Genomic DNA, 17,723 nt, shown 5'->3' with positions numbered 1-17,723 from the left:
CTACTGGAAACCATCCAGGCACACGAGGGTGCTGTTTCATGCGTTGCGTTATTTCCAAACAAGCGAGGAATTGTATCCGGGGGCCCGGATAAAAAAATTAAGTTCTGGGAATTTGATTTAATAAGTGATGAAAATTATTCAGTGAGGTAAATAAGCTTTAAACAGTTCATTACTTTTGAAGTTTTGATACAATATAAAATAGTATTTTTTGCCTACTGCTACTACAGTTTTAAAATCGTTCTTAACGATTTGTATGCCATTCAGCATGACTTCATTTGGGTTTTTGTTGAGAAAGACCATTTTACTTTCAAAACAATGCTGTTTTTTAATCATATTATTTGTTAACAGTTTTTGTATTTTTTTTATTGATTAGTAGCTTTCAAAGTATTTTATCTATTTAAAATGTATGTATATATATTTGTTTAAAAAAAGTTCAATTTCGTAAAATCAAAGCAGTCACCAGGTTAGTGGTTTTTCTTTCATAAGAATCACTTCGTCCGTAGCTGCAATATTATCACGCTGGTTGGTGCAGTGTGCAATGTTTTATTGCACACATCACGCACCAGTTGGCACGAGTGCTTGTCAAAATAAGCACAAGACGTGAAATCGTCTTGCTGCAGTTTCTGACAAGTTGTACATCAATAAAATGCCTTTTTAGGCAAAAATATAAATAGTTTGACCACAAAATGTAGAAAAAAACAGAATATTTTCATACTACACCTTTTTACAACAGCCTCTTCAAAAATATATCAAATTAAATATATAACTGTAAAAAAAAGTTGTAAAATTCAATCCACTATTTTGTTCTAAAAACTGTATACTAATAATTTTTTCCAACCAAATCTTATTTTTATTTTAAATTCCCTTTCCATATTTCCCACAGTTCAAAGCGAGTATCTTTAACCCACACTCGGACTTTCGAGTTAGATGACCAAATTCTTGACGTTGAATTTACCCCGAATAATCGTTTTATTGCCGCGTCATTATTGGATTGTTCCGTCAAAATATTTTACGTGGATTCTTTGAAGGTAAGACAAAAATATTTATTTGCAAAAAATAACAAAGTTCTGTGTTACAAATAAATTTTTACTGTTAGCCTGGGAGTTAAATGCATTTTTAAAGATAAAATCAGTTAAAAAGAGATAAAAAAATTTTAAGCAGTTAAGAAGTGCTATACTTATATACCTTTTTTATATTAAAAATTTGTTTTTTTAGTTTTTTCTCTCGTTATACGGACACTCTCTTCCCCCCTCTTGTGTGAGCATTAGTTCAGATTCAACGCTGATTGTTTCCGGGTCACCAGACCGGAACGTTAAAATATGGGGTCTGGATTTTGGTGACTGTCATAGGTAAGACGTTTGTGCAATGTACAGTTGAGTCTCAGGTTTGCCTCACTGAAGACCTAATACACCTAATTCTAGTTTTTATAACACCTGTAAATTTATTATATAATCTGCACTTTAATTTCTCTGTTTTTCCAGGTCATTATTTGCGCATGATAACGACGTTACTGGATTAAAATTCGTGCCCGATACTCACCTGTTCTTCAGCTGTGGTAAGGATGGTTTAGTTAAGCAATGGGATGCAGACAATTTCACACTGATTCAAGTCTTGCAGGTTTGTACTACAATAGGTAACTGCTTCGATTGGTGTGAATGTTTTTGACTATACAACAACCACAGATTTAGTATATTTTTAAGACAAAAATTAGGATTTTTAAGTCGTTTACCTATATTTCAGAGTTTTTTATCGTTTTCCAAGATTTTATTTGTTTTTTTTTTATATAAAAGTATATATTTTACTCTTTACCTGGAAAAAATGTTATTTATTCTACCAATTTAATTTTTTAAATTTTGTTTTACCAATAATTTTAATGCCATGTTCCCCAGGGCCACTTGGGTCCAGTATGGTCACTATGTGTCAGTACCGATGGTGACCATGTTGCTACTTGTGGAAATGATCGCTCACTAAGATTATGGAATCGATCCATGGAAGTGGTCATCCCTGATGAGGAGAGGGAGCATGAAAGAGAAAAGGAAGAGGAAAAATTGCTCGCCAAGAACCAAGACACTACAGTGAGTGGGAAAAGTAGGAGTTGCACTTTTTTATAATTTTTTGCAAAAAAAAAAGAATATAAAATTTTGATCAGAAAAAAATTCTAACAGAATAAGTAAATTTTTGGTTGCTGTTTGAGTGTTTGGCAATGTACAATGTATTTTTTAAATTTATCCTTCCCTTTAGGTGGCAGGAGAGAGCAAGGAAAATGAGGTTGGCATGGCAACCAAGACAACAGTTGAAAGTGTGAGGGGTGCTGAGAAAATAATGGAGGCAATTGAGGTGAAAAAATGTTTTAAAAAATCTTTTTTTTTTAATTTTACGGTTAAGTTATTATCAATTTTGTTTTTTTTGGGGGGTGTTTTATATTTGCAGTCATTGGTGTAATGTTTTTAATGTAAAATCAATGTTCTAAAAATGTGTTTTGTTTTTATTTCTTTAGTTATTTAATGAAGAGAAAGTAAAAGAAGAAGAATTTAAATTCATCAACAAAAACAAAGATGTAAGTTGTAACATTGTGTAATATGTTCAACTTGTTTCGTATACCTTCTACATGGGTAAGGTGCTTTGGTGTGGATATTGGGGTATCCAACTCTGATCTAACTCCCAAGAGCTCTTCGCAGTTACTTGCCGTAGGTTCTTCCCCATATAGATACAAAGAACATGAGTAGGTCTGATTTATTACCAGAAAATACGCTGCATGTAAATACCTGTTTTTCTATTTTTTTTTTCACCTAAATGTTTGGTATACGGTTGTTTTAATACAAACCTAATTTTGTTATTGTTTAATATATTATATTTTTCCAGGTATTTTACAAATCTGATCATCCTATACTAAGGGCATACGGCAATATTACGGTAAGCGTTGTTCAAAAAAATATATATATTACATTCGAATATGTATAAATATATGTTTTTCTATTTCAGGCTACGAGATATGTTTTAGAAGTCATACGAAAGATTCGCTCAAGGTAAATATACGTTTGTAAGTTGTTTATAAGAAGACATCCATGTTATAACTTAACAGTGAGCAAGGGGTGTATGAATACATCATGTGTGTCTGGTGTATAAGAAAACACCCATGCTATACCCAGCTAATAAACGCAACTAATATCCCATATTGTATTACCTATCATATATTAATATATAACAGTGAATTAGAAGAGTCGTTACTTGTCCTCCCATTTTCTTACGTCCCCGATCTGCTGCAATTACTCGGTACCTTCGTCGCTAGAGGGCGTGAAGTAGAGCTAGCTTGCCGTTGTATATTTTTCCTTTTAAGGTAAGACATATGATAGTATGAATGTAACTTATTTAACCTTGCGTGGCGGGCAACGACAGTCGTTATAACACTGGTTTTCGGTTTCATGCAACTCGTGCCTGCTTTCGAGTACCATATACATACATATTTATACCGGCGCAGTGTATATATGTTTCATTATTTTCCATACGAGCGAGGTCCTGCTGTGACGCACGCCATTGGACCTGGGATTTTAGCCAGATTTTGCCCAAATTAAAGGACTTCACAATATTTTTTATCAAGATTTTTTTTAATTACTCTTAAACTTTGTTTTACCGCTTTTAATAACGTTTCGTCATATCGAAAATTAATAAAAATTTAATGTTTGTTTTAAAACCGAAAGGAAAATTCAAAAATATAACTATACCAAGTAACAACATATTGTTTTTTTTACAAAAATACGTGAATTTCCAAATAGTAGTCGTAAAAAAACACAACGGAAAATACAAAATCTAAAATTACTTTGCTGCTAAAACGAGTTCGCCATAGTTACAGGATATGACTCATAGCAGAAATACCCGTATAACGATGTACAAGTCCGTAACAAAACACCCGATTTGTAATTTTGGAAATTTTGATTTTCATGACCCTTGCTGGTATAAAAGTGTCGTTAAAATTAAAATAAAATAAATAAACTTATGACAGTCGTTATAACACAGGTGTACTGGTCCGTAACAAAACACCCGATTTGTAATTTCGGAAATTTCGATTTTTTATAAACCTTGCCATTGAAAAATTCAAGAACAAATAATTTGTTTAACTTCCCGTGGCATGGATAGTCGTTATAACATAGGTGTTCTCTCTTTCACAAATGTATAACTTAAATGCGCAGAAAATGCGCAGAAATCCTACCGTTGCTAGGTCTAGTAACCCGGCAGATATTTATTAAGATTTTCTTGTTATCTTTGTCGCTGTGTCCCGTCTTTTTCGTTGCTTTTATTCATTCTAACGAATCTAAATCTTTGTTAACAAAAATTGCGGAAAAGTAAAATTTATGTTATATAATTTTACGCTTGTTTCAATAGGTGTGCTAATATACAAACTTACACCGCAACAACTGGGTAGGTCCAATTTCTTTGAAAAACGGAAATGTTTAAATTTCTCCTTGACTAAATACGCTTGACACGTAATAATACGTGTAGATTGTGACGTAAAAGATGCTAATTTAATTTGAAATAATTCCGTTTCATTTAACGCTTAAATTTCGTTTCATTTAACGCTTAATCGATTTTATACGTTTTTACCACAATATTTTAAATGAATGTAAGCTATTTATCCTCGCGTGGTGGGACAATGACGGTTGTTATAACACGGGTGTTCCGTTTCATACCCCTCGTGCCAGCTTACGAGTTACCACGTATGTAACTTTATAATTGGTTATTATCATTTTTATCCAATTAGAATTCACCACGGCCGAATAACGACCAATCAGACGCTAGTGAATGTTCTGGACGATTTACGTCATAATACAGAAACAAAGATCGACCAATTACGTGTAAGTGCAAAGTTACATTTAGTATTTGTTTATTATGTTCTATATGGTTGTCGGTTGAGATCCCACGGCGAGGCACGCCATGGATTTAGGCCACAGTTGGCCTGTTACCATGTTAGTTTTTATACATGGCTGACAATTTAAACAACCCATAAGGTTGTCACCGGGTCAAAGCAATTGTTGTTTCGTGTCTTGCCCAAGGACACATATCCAAAACGCTAGCAGCGGCCTTTAACACTACCCTCCGATTTCGTTCAATACTTTCACACCTCCACTTAGAACACCATCGGTTTTAACTTGGCTGCTCTGGGTCACATACGTCGTCAATTCGAATCCAAGAATGACGTCACGTTTTTCTCCGACGCCACACAGCGGGCAAACGATAAGAAGAAACGACGCAAGCGTACTACACAGCGTGCAGTTCTAACCACGTAATACAGGAATAAATGGTCTTAAACACAACCAGTTTTGTTTTAATATGAAAGTCAAGTAATCCACTATTTATTTGTAATTTCGGATCAACTTTTTCCTTTGCAGTTTTACCAAGTCTTCAAAGACACTCAGTTTCAAGCTTAAAGAGTTATGATACAGTAGTTCCAGGTTATTTTAACATCATAGGCTTAATCTAAACTAAAGATACATCATTGTAGGCTAGACTTAGATTCGATATAGGCTAAATCTATATTTAATTTTAATCCTATGTTAAAGCTAAACTTATATAAAAAAAAACTAAGTTTCTTTCTATTCTAACCAGTATTTAGAAATGTTCAGTTTCAGAAATTCAAGCAAAAACAGATCAGATAAAAGGTCTACTGAACTGAAGCTATTAAAGTACAAGCATTCATAGTTCAGATCCCAGACAAGCCAGTTAGAATGAAATATTGAGAAAGGCAACTTCTAATAAAGAAAAATAAGTCCAAAGATTTGTCAAAAGAAGAAGTGGAATCATTGTTTAAAGACGACTTAAAAAAATATTTGTTTTTCTTTTGTGTAAAATCGCATTTTATGGCTATTTTGTATTTGCAATTGTTGTTTTTGTTTACGATGTTTCGGCTTTTCTATATTCGTGAGTCGCAAGCGCATATATACTTAACAGTGGGCATAAAGAACTTTGGCAAAATTCGGAGATTTCTAGAACGAAGTGGTGCCAACTGTTAAAAGAATTTAATTACAATCTGATAGCTTATTTAATTTACAGGTAAAGTTTTTGTTGATTTCGTTTTTGCAGGTAAATTGCCGTGACCTACTGTACCACTCACCTAGCTAAACAGCGGCAACATTCTATGTCGTTTTTGCAGCATAACATGTATGCATTCAAAACTATCAGATTACGGGTCAAAGGTGTGTTCCTCTACGTCAAAATTCCCACGAAAACTCTAATAATTGTGTTCAAAACATTACTAAACCGAGATTATTACTGAGTGTATCATTTTATCACCATTTTGGGTGAGGTTTCAAAATTGATTAAATATTTCTCAGTCGCAAAGTACGTTTATGGTCAGGACAGACAGTTAAGCCTATGTCTGTAACGATATGATGTGACAGTGATTAATTTCATAAAACAGGCAGACAGTTTGCATAATAAATACAGGTTTTTTGTGTTGTTCATTTTCTATGAGAAATATTTCAAAAATTCTGTCACTTAGTTTGAAACTTATATAACAAAAGTTAGTTTATATGCCTTTTATAATTAAGTTAAGCTACATTTAAACGTTAATAGGCCAAAAATTAAAAAACGTAACAAATATCTGCCATAGTTTCTGCTATATTTAATTCCAGTTCTTTAAAGCGGAATTCGTTTTACCATAAATGCTACTGACACTTTTTCTCCGAACGGTTTGAAAATACAGCAGATTTTTCTAGTTTAATAAAATGCTTCCCAAATCTTGTTTTTCCCAAGAATACACGCAAACTTTATATACAAAATATAAAATGTGGTTTAAGGGCTGCGCTGCCGTACAGTTCGAGTGAAAAACATCGTTTTAATTAAAATGCCCGCCTATACCAGCAAGATTTTGTAATCTCCTGTCTACAGGTCATGACATAACTATCCTGAGCCAATCAAACCTGTAATTATTAACTCATAATCGGGTTTATGACGTCACAAACGACTTACAAATCATCGTTGTTAAATCACAATGAACGTACAAATATTATATGTTTACATCACAATTTCTACAATGACGCAAAAAATAAAAGCAGAAGTTACTTCAGATTGAACAAATGCTTACTGTTTTTTAACATCAATTTGGTGTAATCATAGCGGCTTTATAGCACGCTTTGGCTGCGTACAATCAGATAGTATAAAAGATACACGTCCGATTTGGTTCCACGAAATAATATAGCGTGCCTTTCGCCACAAATTTCGAATAAAATTGGCACAAATTTTCCACTACCCCCATATTTTAGTATTAGTGGCTGGTAAAAGTAATTTCTTCTAAGCGTAAAAGCTTTAACTATGAGTATATACATGTTTAGCTATGTTGTTTTGGTATTTAATGTCACGTATAAGATAATTCCTGTTAAGCAAAACACTTTCAAAATTTTGTTCTAAACTTGTAAGCCTAAAATATATGCTTATTTCCTTACTGAAAATAAGAATGCTTTTGTATTTATGTTTATTTATTTTAAAGTGCCACAAAAGTTAATCAATCTATTTGTATACTTTAATTACACAAAACATGGATATTTGGAAATAAAACCTGCGAAACCGTTTTAAAATTTCCCGTAAAATCGCTAGTTTTTACTTACGAGCCGCAAAAATGTCATTTCTACAAATTTTTAAACGTTTTGCAGAATCTACTTTTTAGCTGAGCAAAATTTTAACTTTGTCCGTGCATTTTATCCCCTTTGGGCATTTATACAGATCGTAATCTTTTTACGCATACTGTTAGTGAACCACGTATAGCTTACCGTATTTCTAAATCCGGCAGTTTTAGGTAATTTTAGTCCGCTCTGTAATCTAGAGCTAAAATAAGCTGCAATGTATATAAAAGCAAGCGAAACTTAAGCCTATGATACACCACAATTTAACCACTAATTACGGGGTATTAAAAAGACGGTTTATGCTGCTATTTATCATAATAATAATTAGTAAATATGTAAACTAGTTTTATTGAAAGGTTATAGTGTAATGGGATTTATTTTTGCATGACTCAGGTCTCGTACAGTCTGGGTACACCTTACGTGTTGTGTTAAAATATGAGTCATAAAACGTGGGACCATCACCCTACTGAAATATATTATTCAATTATTTCGGACTGCCCCAATTGTATTTCCGGTGTCACGCTTACAGTTTTGAATTTTTTTATTTTAAATTGTATAGAGCTGTGGGGTAAGATGGATACCGTTAGCAAATGATATCGCACATTTTACAATCGCCATTTTGAACAATTAAAAACGATCTTTTAGAGGCGTGAGGATACGGGCATATAATATTTATGTAAATATTCTTTGTTTAGTACCAAATAGGACGATAAAAGAGACTGAAAACATCTTACCCAACTATATATCCAACGTTAAAAATGCAATAAATGATAGAAAAACAGGATATAATGCTGAATAAAGGTTATACCAAACGTGTAAGTTACACGGGAAAGTTTAAGAAGTTTATTTAGCCGGTCATTTAAATTCTTTCTCAAGTTTCCGGCCCCTAAACGGTCGTTCAACTTTAGTTAAAAACTTTGACCTTTGATTATACAGGCGACCCCAACTTTTTTACCACGAATATGAAAATCATGACCAATTTTCGCACGCTTTTGGGCAATTTGACGTAAAAATAAACACACTAGGGGTTGGGTAACTTAAGATATTTCGGATCCGAAAATACCCGAAATTTCCCGATGACCTGTGAAAATCCTGACCGCAAAAATGGGATGTTTTGATTTTACGTTTATTTTTTGAAAGCAGAAGTTTTATAATTTATTGCTAAATTTTGAGTCATAACCTATTTACACCGAAACACACACTGCAAAAAGTTATTATATCACATAACATAAGAAAAAATATAAAAAATCGTTTCAGAAAAAAAGTCATTTCGTTTTATCTTCACTGCGGTTAGTTCCGCCCTGTGCAGGCTGTCTATCTCGAACACTGAATCGTTGTGAAAATAACAAGTCTAGAGAAATGCCCTGCGTGTTGTTTTTAATTTCTCGCGAAAACTGAAAAGGAAAAAATGATTTTCGCATAAATAGATCCAGATTTCAGTAAAAACCTAACAACGATCTGACAACTAGTCAGGTAAAAGCAAGAAAACGACCAGAGACCAAATCTTTACTAAGGGTTTTAGGATATAGGCAGATGCTATAGTTAAAACTGTGCATTTTGTAGATTTACAGAAGTGCATAATAAAGTGTTATTTTGGTATAGATTAATTAAATACATCATTTATGTTATGTACAGTTTTATTTACCAACTTTCTTTTTCCAGATTTACGAGAAAATTACGAAAAATCAATTTTTCTGTTATTTTCTAAGAAAAAAGTCCGGTATAAAAAGATGAATTCAAAATTTGCAATTCTCGTCACAATTCTATGTTTCTCACTCTTTATCACGTCACAAGCTGCATTTCCAGCGAACAAATGGTCAAGGCACATTTGGTCGAGGTACGCTAGGTTAGCTTTATACGCATTGTTTTGAAAATCTCAAAAATCGACCAAAAATAACCAATTTTCGCTTTTTTAGACGTATGCAACTTGGTATAGATTCTTGGAGCTGTACCAGACGTGTTCACCGTGCCTGTAGTGAAATCCGCCCAAACTGTGGGGCCCGAGTACGATATCAGCGCAGTATATCAGCAGAAGGTACGTTTATATTCAGAAAAATTAGTCCTTAATTTTTAAACCTAAAAAATGCTTGTGTGATAATTTTTTTATGCGTTTTAAAAAAAATTCGCACAATTTATTGAACGCTTGACAGAGAGCATAAGGTTATAAACGTGGTAACTCGTATAAGCCGACATGAGATGTATATGTAACAGAACACCCGTGTAATAACGACTGTCGTTGCTGCCCCGCCATGCGACAATAAATGTTACATTTATTCATGTGCCTGAACTTATAGAGTGGAATTAAAATCTAATTATTTTCCAGGGCTTCTCCAAACTTTATTATCATTATCGTCACAATCTAAAGTCCATGACGTCACAAAGCGCTCTGTTTACTACTTGCAACGTCACAGAGTATACCCACGTGTCACGTGTGAGATCTGCTATCTTTTACGATGCTAGACCCTTCAAATATTTCGTAATACCACTTGTGACGTCGTAGTTGTGACGTCACGAGTTATGATGTCACATTTTTTTGACGTCAGAGGCCAATCCGCACTGCCAACGCAAGCTCATTATTTTATTCTTTAATTTTTTACTTTTCGCGCTTTTTGTACCTTTTCGTTTATTTATGTAAATTATTTACAAGTTCTTATAAACTGTTTTTTCTCTCTGTGTCTTTAATTACTTTCCTGTAGCGCTGTGAATAAAATACAAATACGAAAAACACTGATGTTATATATCTATGTATGGTTGAAGTGATTTTCCTTATGAAAAACCCAAACAGTTCTTTAAAATGACTTTTATTATTTTGGCTTCAAAATGTAAAGACCGCGAAAAAACATTGGTATATTATATATATTATGTGCTTGCAAAGTCTGGGCCTTGTGTAAAATGAAGGTTAAAATTGTACTTTGACATTCACGCTCGTATTATAAGTCAGGAAAAACAGTCGTATGATAATGATAAATTATAACATTTAAAAAATACCAACGAAATATAAATTGTAGATTACATATAATGTAAAAGCAAGTCGAAAATGATAAATCTGGACCAAAAAGAAACGTAGAAATCTGTTTTTTAGTACTTTTTCAACGGTTGGTTTTTACATAGTGGGATGGGGGAAAGACGGGACAACTTTATCACATAATATCCAAATATCCTGATCGTGTTTTAAACAATTAACAACGGTCTATGGGAGTTGTGAGGATACGGTTTAATAATCTTTGAATGTTCTTTGTTTATTACAAAATGGGACGAGAAATAAAATGAAAAGGTGTCCCATCTTCCTCACCCTACTGTATTACTTCTTCAGTTTATTCAGTACGTAACTAATATTCGACTAATAATTAAATGATATCTTGGTGTCTTTCAGTTTCTCGAACATTTTATCGACTTTTTCCGACTGTGCGACCGTAAACTGGTTTTTCCAGCCACCAGTCTGGCCTAAAACAATTGTTTTTGTTAAATAGGTAATTTAAGAAACAAGTACTACGGCGAATTAAAGGGAAACGAAATTTGTCGCGCATAGATAAATCTAAGTTGACATTTCTTATAAAGATAAGTTTCCACAGTTGGTACAAAATTTTTTTTCTATAAGTAACAGGCTACTACAAATACGTAGAATGGGCATTTAATTTAAAACAGAACATATGAATTATAAGACCATGTCTCTAACCCAAGCAGAACGTACATAACGTTACAATCTACTACTAGTGCTGAGAAATGTATGGCGCTATTTCGGTAACCTAAACTTGTTTATCCAGTTATAAACTTGTTTTAAACGATATTTCTGTGAAACGAGTTGTTTTTTTGGAAATCTGCTTTTAAACGAAACATTTGGCCAAAAAAATTAAATTACACTTTTAAAATTTAAAACACGGATTTCATATAATGTAAATGGAAGTCAAAAAATGTATTTGGACAAAATGACCTTTAAATATATTCAATCTTTTATTACATATAGATCTCACCACCTTTCCTAAAAATGGACAATATTTTTTCTCCAGCCTGCGCGGCTGTTTCTCCCTTTTCAGCTTTTTCTTTCATATTCTTAAATGACGTGTTCGTCACCACTGCTGTGACGTCATCTTTCGTCGTTGTGACGTCAACGAAATCAGCGATGCGTGAAATATAGCCGTGTGGGTCCTATAGTAAAATTACATACATGGTAACTTGTAAGCGAACACGAGGTGTATGAAACAGAACACCCATGTTATAGCGACTGCCGTTGCCCCACCACTCAAGGATAAAACCAGTTACATTCATTTATTCGTCAATAACAATATAAAAACATTGCCCCACCTTTTTCAAGTCTTCGTACTTTACAAAGTGCACACCATCGTTATCGTAATGCTTATACCAAGACATAATATGATCTACGTAGCTTTCTCCTTGTTTTAAACCAACCGGCTGTTCCCCTTAAATTACAAAGTATTTATATAAGGTGTCAATCTATATGTAAAATGGAGTAAGTTGTAATGCGTAAACACCCTTAAAACTGCAAAGAGCATTGTTAACTGTTAAAAGACGATTAGAATATCTGGAAAAAATCTGCTAACGGTATCCATTTTACTCCAGAAGTCTATAGATTAATATTATAAGTAAAAAAAACGGGACAATTTTAAAAGGCTCATGTTTTACCTGCTGTACATGCATCAAAAAATTCGTTCCAAGTTCCTGGGAACAGTTTTTCCCATTTTTCGGGCTCAGCAAACTGCATAGAACGCATGAAGTGGAAAAATGAAACGAGTTGATCCTTCGGATTACGGTAGACGTATATGATCTGAAAGTGAATAGTTTTGATATGTTGACTGTCGCTATATTGATAATTCCCTTCTCTTTATTGTTTTATAATTTGGTATTCTCCATCATGATCAAAGATATAAATAACCGATAAAGGACCAGCAATGGATTAGAACAATAACCGTTATAAGTGTCTTGCACTAATATTAACTTGTCCACGATGGTAGCAACGTCGAGCCTCGAACCTATAACCCTTGGACAACCGTTGTGTCATGATAATTCACCAGTTTTTGTAAACGTGAAACCTTTTGGTTTACACTGTTGTGTTCTGTCTATAGTACGGTATCACTGTGTACAAGGTTTATAACAACAATGTTATTGTACCTTAACACCTTTTTCAGTGTACTTTTTCACGTTAAGTAGCTCAGCTGGCATATGTGTTCCAAATATTCGCCGAGGAAAAGGCAGATTGTCCATTATTTCGAACTTGCAAGCTGTAAAAACGTAAGATTGTTCGTGAAAATTGTACATTAGTCTATTTTGGGGTGGCGGAGCAACCACAGTCGTTATATAACATATTGTTCTGTCTTATACACACCGTGCCGCTTACAAGTAACGATGTATGTAACTATGTGGGTGATATTTCTTTTACATTTTTAATGTATTTGATCGACAATTTAAATCACTCATAAGTGACCACTGGGTTGAAGCAATTACTGTTATAAGTGTCTTGCTCCAATCCCCGTAATGGTAGCGTTGTTAAGCCTCAAACCAATTCTCTAGGGCCTAGGCCAAAGACAGACACGATAACCCATTTGCCGTGGCGTCTTATACTTACGCGATCCAGTTTCCAAATAGGCATAAAAGAATCCAATTTTCTTCGTTTCTTCAATAAGTGTAGCATCATGTTGAAAGAAAAGTTGTCGAACTATTTCTCTAACCCAGTGCGTACCTGTTTGAATGAATTGAAATATGTAACTTACTTATCCTCGCATGTCAAAGCAACGACAGTCATTATATTACGGGTGTTCTGTTTTATACACCTCGTGCTCGCTTACTTGTTACCACGTGTGCAACTTTGTAGAAGATTATTTGTTGAAATTTCTTTTTTTTTGTTTTTTTTTTCATGTATGGCTGTCATTTTATACAACTCATAGGTGAAAACTCGGTTGGAGCAATTGCTGTTAAGTAACTTGCTTTAGAACACATAATGTTAGCAGCGTCAAGCTTTGAACCCGTAACCTCTGGGTAAAGGCGGACCCGCTATAATCTTTTCACAAACATGTACTTCATAGTACTCTATATTAAAAATTAACAAAATTTCTACTTTTTTGGTGTAAAAATTAAAACCAGCACTTACCAGTTTTCAAAAACGACGCTACTACAACGTCTCCCTTTCTAGGGTGCCAATCATCGTAACAAAACTCGGCAGTTTTTGCCCGAAATCCGGGAAAAAATCTTCTGTCTTTCCATTCTTCGATTTCCGGGTACACTTCGGTTTCAATTAAGCTTTCTATTAACTCAGTGACGTGTTTTTCGAATGATTTAGGACCCTTGGCGAGGTTGCTAACTTCAGTAATCATATTTGTGTACGTTTCGCGTAGCTCGTCCGATACATTCATGTTTTTTGACTTATTTGACTAGACTATAGGCAAAGGCACTACGTATGTAAATACATGTTACGTATTTTATACTATAGGTATATTGTTTTTATGTACCTCATGCTTACTGTCAAGTTATACTATGGTTGTCTTCTTATACACCAGACACACGTTGGTGTATTCATACACCTCATGCTCACTGTTCTTGAATTAAAACATAGTTGTCTTCATATACATCAGACACACATGGTGCCTTTTCACACCTATTGCTTACTGTTAAGTTAAAACATGGGTGTTTTCATATACACCAGACACATGGTATATTCACACATTCCATGCTCACTGCAAAATTATAAAATTATTTCTACACAACATTCACCTCACGCTCACTGTACGTAAAACCCCGTACAGCGCTTTTTAAAAGGGCTCAAATTGATTGATTCGTAAATCGATCATATATTTCGGACAATGCAATATCGACTTACTACCTTCGCTTTATACTGTATAGTATATACAACTATAGGCGCACGCCGTATAGGGCCATATAGGATTTATATATAAGGCATAGGCTAATATACACTTTCTATATTACAACATACAAGCTTAGAGTGCGCCATATACTGCTGGGAATTTTATTGCTGCAGTCGTTAAACTTGGCCTGAATAAAAGTTATAAACTAATGTGCGATACAATATTTAACTTATGTAATATACAATACATTCGCTAATAAATGATATAAACCTGTTATGTGTTTATAGTAACACACACATTGATATTTGTCTCCTGAAATACCCAAAATCGTGTATGGGTAACTAAACAGTCCATTTCGGAAATACTAAACTAAAGCGTAGCCAATTATTTCATCGTATATGTCTTCCTATATTGTCAATTCCTGTAAATAAACATCATTTTGACAGCGTTTCGAACGCTAATAGTGAAGACTGTATAGTTATAAACTAACTGACTGCTAAAATGTGTAACAACATATTTCGTCTGATAATTATAATCGAAACAAATCTATTTTTAACTGTAATAAATTCCGCTGGTCTGACCCTGATCTGGTGCTCATAGTGTAGAACGATTCTTGTGTAAAGAAATACAGTAAGGGCGAAAAAGTAAACATAGATTTAGAATTATAGAGCTTCAAAAAACACTGTAGTACCAAATCTAAATTTATGTTTACTTTTTCGTGGCTAAAGTCCAACGCTTAACATGATATACTATTTGACTTATTGCTTATATACTGTTAGTCTATAGTATATACTATGCATGTTTTCACAACAGTTTGAAACAGAATTCTCAGAACTCAACTTCTGCACGTTTGACTCAGCTTTATTGCCGCTTGACTGCTCGCAACTGCGGTTTTAAAACAAGAAACACAATAGTGGTTAACTAAACTAACTCGTATGCTTATCGTAAAGCTAAATCAGTTTTAACATATAGCGAATTAAACACACGCTATACATTCACATTATATATGATACTGTGGAGTAAGATGGATACCGTTAGCAAATAATATCCCGTTATTTCTATACAAGTATGTTTTTTGGCAACCAACAACGCTATTTATGAGTTGTGAAGATACAGTTATAATTCTATAAAATACCAAATCGGACGATAAAAGAGAATAAAAACATAAATAATCTCACTCCAATCTATTATATATATATATATATATATATATATATATATAACAACCAAAATTTAAAATTTGATTTAAAGGGCCTAAACACACCCCAAATGTACTTCGCTTTAATCGATAGAGTGTGTTTTTCTAATTCCAACGACACCTTACTTGTTTTAATCGGTTCTGTATAATCAAAGATATTCCAGCTCAAACACCGTGAAATTCAAAAAACTGATTTGAAAGTTGCGTGGCGAAAAAAATTGAGAAGTGTACTACCCACGTGACAAACACGTAACAAAATTGTTGAAGCGTGGCCGCTCTCATTCAGAAAGGCGAGAGGCAGTGTTTTCAGCGAAAAACGAGAGAACAAAAAAAACGCAAAAAAGCACAAAAAAAACGCAGGTTTCGCTTTTACGAATGAATCAGTCACGTGACTAGTACGTTCCTACGTCACAATCACGGAGCTCGTAGTAAAAAAAAGATAGCGCTAGAGATCACTGTTTGAGGACGAATATCTCCGCCTATACTGGACCAATTTTAATAAGCAAAGTATTTTTGGAATCAATAAAACGGTCGCTTTATGAATTTACCATAAAAAACAAAAGTGACGTGGGGTGTGTTTAGGCCCTTTAATAAAATCCTAGTACGTCATGCTGTTGGTTTGAAATGACAACTAGAGCATGAAATTTTAATCCAACAGAACATCGTGTGGTATTGTTACACGTCTATGCAGTTTAAAGCATGCCTAAAAATTACATCACTATAAAAGTTAATGTTAATAAACACCCACAAAGTTACATATGTGGTAACTTATAGTAAGCAGGCACGCAAGGTGTATATGAAACAGAACACCGTGTTATAACGACTGTCAATGCCACGCGAGAAAAAACAAGTTATGCATTCAACTTTCAAATTCCTCCCACTATATTTATTTGATATTCCTTTCCCGTTGCGCTACTGTTTTTATATGGACGTTTTCAATTCATTTTCACTCGCTCCTAATTATACTTCGTTTCCTTGAGCATTTTGGTTGAGGTAATTATTAATTCTGCTTCTGTTTTACCTCGTAAGCGGCTGCAGGCATATAGATACGCAGTCGCGTTGTGAACAAGAAGACGAGAATACAGTAGTTCTCCGCAGTAGCTCGATACTATTAACAGTTATTTGATTTTATGCTCTAGTTAGTGTAACTGTAAGAACTAAGTTTAATGTACAGACAGTATCTAAGTTAATATAGTAGGTTGGGGTAAGATGGTACGTTTTCATTCATTTCTCTCCCCCATTTGGCAGTAAACAAAGGACATTCAATGGATTATATAACTGTAACCTTACGACTCTAAAATTGTGTTATTATAATTGTTAAAACGATTAAGAAATGTAGTATATGTGCTAACTGTATCTACCTTACCACACAGTACTATTGCTATAGTATAGGTTTTATGCTATAGTAAAACTGGGTGTATATTACTAGTAAAAGTGAGTATAGGTCAAGACCGTTAGAACAGGTGGCCTGGATTCTTACCGAAAAAAAAATCAAGTTACATTATTAGCACTTTATCAGCAAAGTGGATTCAAATATCCCTTGGCCAAAATGAGAGCTTAGACTCCGTTTCTTAAAGCTACTGAATGAGAAGCATTATACTTCATTATTTCAACCATTGAGACCACCTCATCGTTGCAAATGTGAGTATAATTTTAATATATTGGACAAATCATAGTAAAGAATAGGCTAATACAAGTTCCATACTTTCCTTGTGCCGTTTGCTGGCAGTAAACAAATATTTTTTTACAGAATTATACAAATAGCCTCGCGACTATAAAAGAGCATAATCAGAATTTGTTTATGTGCTAAAGGTATCCCACCTTATCACACAGTTCTATAATATTCTGAAACTTAGGGGCCCCATAAAGCAAGGGTATTTGTAACGAATTATTTCTTAATTGCGGGATGTGTGTTATTACTAAGAACTAAAAATGTTTGATATATATGTGAAATTAAAATTGTTGAACAAAATCGGTTTCTGTAAGTCGAATAGTTTCAGAAGTTGTAACATTTACGCTAACGCTACATTTTTTTCAAAGATATACCGCTATATTTTCTTTTAAAAAATTCGGGCAGAAACCAAAAGTCCGTAAACA

At 33.8% G+C, this 17,723-nt stretch overlaps 4 protein-coding genes and 1 long non-coding RNA gene across 6 annotated transcripts in view; 3 read left to right on the top strand and 2 right to left on the bottom strand.

The window, feature by feature from the left end:
* Positions 1 to 6: 6 nt before the first annotated feature.
* Positions 7 to 5,509, top strand: LOC113474992 (WD repeat-containing protein 3-like). The gene is made up of 13 exons (XM_026838277.1): positions 7 to 146; positions 884 to 1,028; positions 1,216 to 1,349; positions 1,482 to 1,617; positions 1,890 to 2,075; positions 2,242 to 2,337; positions 2,498 to 2,557; positions 2,863 to 2,913; positions 2,983 to 3,026; positions 3,209 to 3,337; positions 4,757 to 4,850; positions 5,127 to 5,278; positions 5,385 to 5,509. Exons 5-13 carry the CDS (start codon positions 1,989 to 1,991, stop codon positions 5,431 to 5,433), a joined length of 762 nt encoding a protein of 253 aa, XP_026694078.1. The 5' UTR covers positions 7 to 146; positions 884 to 1,028; positions 1,216 to 1,349; positions 1,482 to 1,617; positions 1,890 to 1,988; the 3' UTR covers positions 5,434 to 5,509.
* Positions 5,510 to 8,953: 3,444 nt separating this feature from the next.
* Positions 8,954 to 10,332, top strand: LOC108950235. Its single transcript, XR_003396717.1, has 3 exons — positions 8,954 to 9,450; positions 9,530 to 9,648; positions 9,937 to 10,332. It is a non-coding gene; the product is annotated as an uncharacterized LOC108950235 (long non-coding RNA).
* Positions 10,333 to 10,398: 66 nt separating this feature from the next.
* LOC100175512 (bile salt sulfotransferase-like) lies at positions 10,399 to 14,258 on the bottom strand. Of its 2 annotated transcripts, none has more exons than XM_018815373.2 (7): positions 13,717 to 14,258; positions 13,195 to 13,308; positions 12,741 to 12,850; positions 12,255 to 12,396; positions 11,916 to 12,031; positions 11,585 to 11,759; positions 10,399 to 11,057 (listed from the first exon to the last, which is right to left on the bottom strand). In XM_018815373.2, the coding sequence occupies exons 1-7, from the start codon at positions 13,976 to 13,978 to the stop codon at positions 10,954 to 10,956; spliced, it is 1,023 nt and encodes a 340-aa protein (XP_018670918.1). In that variant the 5' UTR covers positions 13,979 to 14,258; the 3' UTR covers positions 10,399 to 10,953. The 2 variants fall into 2 exon arrangements, with proteins under 2 accessions (XP_018670918.1, XP_009861260.2); XM_009862958.3 differs by having other exon boundaries at positions 11,588 to 11,759; positions 13,717 to 14,255.
* A 2,635-nt stretch (positions 14,259 to 16,893) lies between these two features.
* Positions 16,894 to 17,723, top strand: part of LOC100178633 (protein OSCP1-like) — a 38,585-nt gene continuing 37,755 nt past the window's right edge. Inside the window, exon 1 of the transcript XR_003396715.1 lies at positions 16,894 to 17,267. The gene's annotated coding sequence lies outside the window, so the exon portion shown is untranslated. The remainder of the gene's footprint in view (positions 17,268 to 17,723) is intronic.
* LOC100180948 (methyltransferase-like protein 24) overlaps positions 17,257 to 17,723 on the bottom strand; it is an 8,348-nt gene continuing 7,881 nt past the window's right edge. The window contains exon 10 of the transcript XR_003396716.1: positions 17,257 to 17,573. The gene's annotated coding sequence lies outside the window, so the exon portion shown is untranslated. The remainder of the gene's footprint in view (positions 17,574 to 17,723) is intronic.

Source organism: Ciona intestinalis, unplaced genomic scaffold, assembly GCF_000224145.3.
Source record: "Ciona intestinalis unplaced genomic scaffold, KH HT000070.2, whole genome shotgun sequence".
Taxonomy (NCBI): Eukaryota; Metazoa; Chordata; class Ascidiacea; order Phlebobranchia; family Cionidae; genus Ciona; species Ciona intestinalis.
The sequence above is the reverse complement of the archived record's forward strand: the minus strand, read 5'-3'. Positions and strand labels throughout refer to the sequence as shown.